The sequence below is a fragment of the Letharia columbiana genome, assembly GCF_014066305.1.
Source record: "Letharia columbiana isolate WasteWater2 chromosome Unknown Sc0000007_s0, whole genome shotgun sequence".
NCBI classification, from domain to species: Eukaryota; Fungi; Ascomycota; class Lecanoromycetes; order Lecanorales; family Parmeliaceae; genus Letharia; species Letharia columbiana.
The window spans coordinates 613353-617495 of record NW_023501043.1 but is presented as its reverse complement, the minus strand read 5'-3'; the positions used below and the strand labels follow the sequence as shown (position 1 = coordinate 617495).

Here is a 4143-nt window from a genome sequence, read left to right as displayed (position 1 = left end):
CAGTGGACATACGTGCGGCTCCGGTATCTAGCATGATACCATGGAACTGCTTTGAGGTGTATCGGCTGGTGCTGAGAAAGCTGCTAGACTTGGTGATATTGTGGTATGTGGAATGGCTGGAAAGCTCCAAGTAACGTGCTTGGGCTTGGTCCGATGTGACTGTGGAAGTGGTCGTAATGAAGTTTTCGGCCTCCTCCAAGTCATTGTCTTGAATATCGAGAGTTAAGGCCTCAAGATCCTCGATCCTCGATCTCGTCCTCCTGGCCTTCAAACTCTTGAATGTAGGAGTCATATCGCTTGTCAATGGAGCCGGTAAACCGCTTAGCGAACTTGTTTCGAGACTCCTGGCGTTCCTTGTCGGTATGCTTGGTTGACCAGCAGCCTGTCTTCCCACAGACAAAGCACCGCTTTTTCTGAAAGCTGTTTGTCTGCGGGGACGGTCTGCTGTGGTTGCCCTGATTTGGAGGTCGATTGGTGTAATACTTCCGGTCAGTGAAGTATGTTGCAGGCCAAAGTGGTTCGGATCTCTCAGCCTTCATGGCTTCTTCGTGATTCTCGATTGCAGCATAGATATTGTTGATTAGCCCCGCAATTGTAGTTGTCTGTTGCAAGATTGCAACACTACAGGCAGGGATATTGCTGCAAGAGGTGACTATCTTGTTCCGGAGTGCTGTATCTGACTGAAATTCGTAATCCAGTCCTCTTTGGACTTGACGAAGTTGTAGAATCATCTCGTTGAAAACAGTCCCTTTATTCTTTTCGGGATTAGCTTGGAGTGAGCCTCTTAGGCTAATACTATTTTACTTACGAAGTATAAGGCGACGGTGTTCTTCTCTCTCGAAATGGCCCTGAAAATGATCGAAGAGTTAATGAATGGTGAGGCTGGTCCCTTGATAGCTAGAGTAGTAGTACTCCAGTGCCATAGATTTCAACATAGTTGGGAATGCTGTTTGAAGGATCTGCTGGGGGATCTCGGCTCTCGTGTAGAGGTCTATGAAAATCATGAATTTGTAGCTGAGACTCTCGGTAAGATTCCCACCGTACTTCTCCTCGCTAGTATATAATTTGGCCAATATAGTGAGTTCCTTGCTATGGCTATAGTTTTGTTTGGTCCCGAAGTCATAAATGACTTGGTAAGGCGAGGGTAGTAGGTGTGGGATTCGGTGATTTGGGCCATAGTTTGGGGTTGGGGGGAGAATCGGAGTAGGATTCTCTGGTTGAGAAGGTGGTTGCGGGGGAGAGGAACAGTGTTCTCCGGTCGATAAGGCTGCTGATAAGGCGGTTGCGGGGGGAGAGGAACAGTGTTCTCCGGTCGATAAGGCTGCTGAGGCTGCTGCTGAGGAGGGTAATGATGCTTTGGTGGAGGACGATTCTCGTCGTCCAGTGGCCATGGGGTTTCTTCTTGGACCACATTCGCCAATGATTCGGCCATTGAAACCCCTCGTCCTTTCTTAACATAGACTCCATTGTTTCGTAGGCAGTTTCGTAAGCCATATTGCTGTTCTTTGGAAAGGGCCTCAAAGTCCTCCTTAGCGAATAGTCGAAATTCCTCAGCAAAGATGTCGGAGAGGGACTCCCATTTGTTTTCATTGTAGTCTTGTATTCTCCAACGGACAAATTGTTCGATTCTCTCATCGGTATCTGTTGGTTCGACTCCCTTGTTTAGCATGTCCTTTAGTTGATGTAGAGTCATAGTGTCAGGCGGTGTCTCTGAAGAGTCAGGTTTCTTGTCCTTGGAGTCCATTTTGGGTGTGTGTTATGTGTTAATGTGGTGTGAAGCTTGGTGGTGTTTGGTGTTTTCCGGGTGTTTTCTCTGCTGGGTAGGAGTTGTAGGAATTGTAGAAATTGTAGTTCTATTCAATCGAATCGTCACAATGAGCGGAATCGATTGAGTAACATAGAACCGTGTGAAGCTATCGCGGCGATATCGGGGCGGACTTCCTTCAAGAGTATGGCCTTGCTAATCTGTGTACTAGTATTGAAGTACACTGATCAGTGTTGGTAATACCTGGGTATGCAGTTACTGCTATAATGAGACTTATCACTAGATATGGTATTCTTAATGATGTCTAAGGAAGAAGGATATCTATGTACAGAGAATGCCTTCATATACCCATGACTAGACCGAATGGGTACTAGTACCTATAAATCTTTAGAAGAGTATTTTAGAGTGTTTCAGCCTATCTAGATACCTCAATTGTTAGTAACCCGAGTTACCGCTAAAGGGTTAAATAGGGGTGTTTATACTTCACGTTGCAGACACCCCTAAGAGGCCCCGCAGGCAGGGGCTGACAATGGTGGACCTCGGACCAACTAACTGGTCCACTACCAGTGAAACCGTTAGTTTCTCGTAGTTGATAGTGTAGTTTGAGGTCTATCGGTTGATAGTTAATGCAGTTCTAACCGTAAAAGCAACTGGTTTAACTGATAGTGGAGTAGTTTATAATAATCTTTTTAAAAAGTCGGTTTTTTGAGTGAAAAGAGCTAACAGGTCAACATTTATAGGGTTAAAGTAGGGCTGAAATAGGGCTGATAGGGCTTAACACTTGATATAGGTATTAGCCCCCCCCCCCCACTAAGCGATATTTTAGCTTCTATTATATAACCCCTTCCTTGTATTCGGGAGGTCCACGCTAGCGGGGGTCAAATATAGGAATTATCATTTATCCAATGATCGCGATTCACTGCGGCTTAAGACTTTGCTTATCTATGAGCGCGGCAACGTCGATCTAACCAATCCATACCCCTATATTTAACCCCTACTAGCGTGGACCTCCCGAACATAAGGAAGGGGATAACTGCTCCACTATCAGTGCACTGATAGTGGGGTAGTTGGTTTTCAATATATGGTAGTTGGTGCAGTTTCGATTTCCAAATCTAGTAGTTAGTGCAGTTTGCCCTCCAAAACCAACTATTTCCACCGTTGCCAGCCCTGCCCGCAGGGCCCTCGGAGGAATAATTCCTAATACCACCCCGCCCTATAGATGGCAACTTACAAAATCATACCCCTATAAATGGTATCTTACAAAATCATACCCCTGTCAATGGTATCTTACAAATTCATACCCCATTGGGGTATGAAAATGTAAGATGGGGTATGAATTTATAAGAATCTCATAGTTTGGGGTATGAAAATGTAATTCGCCCCCAAACTCCGCCCTGCTGAGTATCAGGTTATCGCTCAGCAACAGTCAATTGTGGAGAAAACTGCGGAGAAAACTGCGGAGAAAACTGCGGAGAAAACTGCGGAGAAGACTACGGAGAACAAGAGCACGGGCAGCAGCAGTTCTATTCAAGCCGGCACACTCTCCACTATTCCTCGCCAGGCTACTATGCATCCTTGCGGAGAGTCTCTCATTCGCCTCAGTAACGCTCCACTTCTCGCCTCTCTTCTCGCCTCTCTTCTCGCCTCTCTACCCGGCTACATTCACTACGCGGGAGGTATGGAGGCAACAGGCCAAGGCTAGTGGGCTTCAGGGAAGAATCGGGAGAAGCAGGCCTATGGCACCTCATGTATCTCTGGCGTCTCCATGTCTGCAGCGAGGACGCTGTCATTTTTCTTCTTCGGTGGCATTTGTTACGGATTCCTCCACTAGGCGTCCCGATTGGGCTTAGTGCCTTGGCACTGCGGCATTGCCTTCTACTGCAGGCCTCCTATAATTCATACATTATCACACCACACACATATATTATTCATGCATATGATTCCACTTAGGACTATTCCTTAACATATAATTAAACTAGAATTTAGAAATTTATCTTTTAATTACTATCTTTAATTCTTTACTCGATTTAATATCTATTAAAAAAGTCTAGCGTTAGATAAAAAATAGAATTACTTTAATAAAGTTATTTTCTATAAATATTAAGAATTTAAAAAAAACTATATAGAAATTATAAGATGAAATAAAATTTATATAACTTTATTTATTATATTAAATATATATTAAAAAAGCTATAAGATATTTTTTAATAGAAGAATATATAGATTAAGTATTAAATAGTTAATTAAATATATAACGTTATTAGAATATTAAGAAATTAATAATTTTACGTAAAGTTCTCTAGTTAGCCCTATAGGGCTATTGCTATAGAACTTAGAAATATTAAAGTTTAAATAACCCTCTATATATAACTTTTATT

At 43.3% G+C, this 4143-nt stretch overlaps 1 protein-coding gene across 1 annotated transcript; it reads left to right on the top strand.

Moving 5' to 3' along the window:
• Window positions 1–3044: 3044 nt before the first annotated feature.
• HO173_003200 (uncharacterized protein) lies at window positions 3045–3467 on the top strand (the record flags this gene model as incomplete). Its single annotated transcript, XM_037305128.1, has 2 exons — window positions 3045–3047; window positions 3174–3467. 2 exons carry the CDS (start codon window positions 3045–3047, stop codon window positions 3465–3467), a joined length of 297 nt encoding a protein of 98 aa, XP_037167993.1.
• Between the last annotated feature and the right edge of the window lie 676 nt (window positions 3468–4143).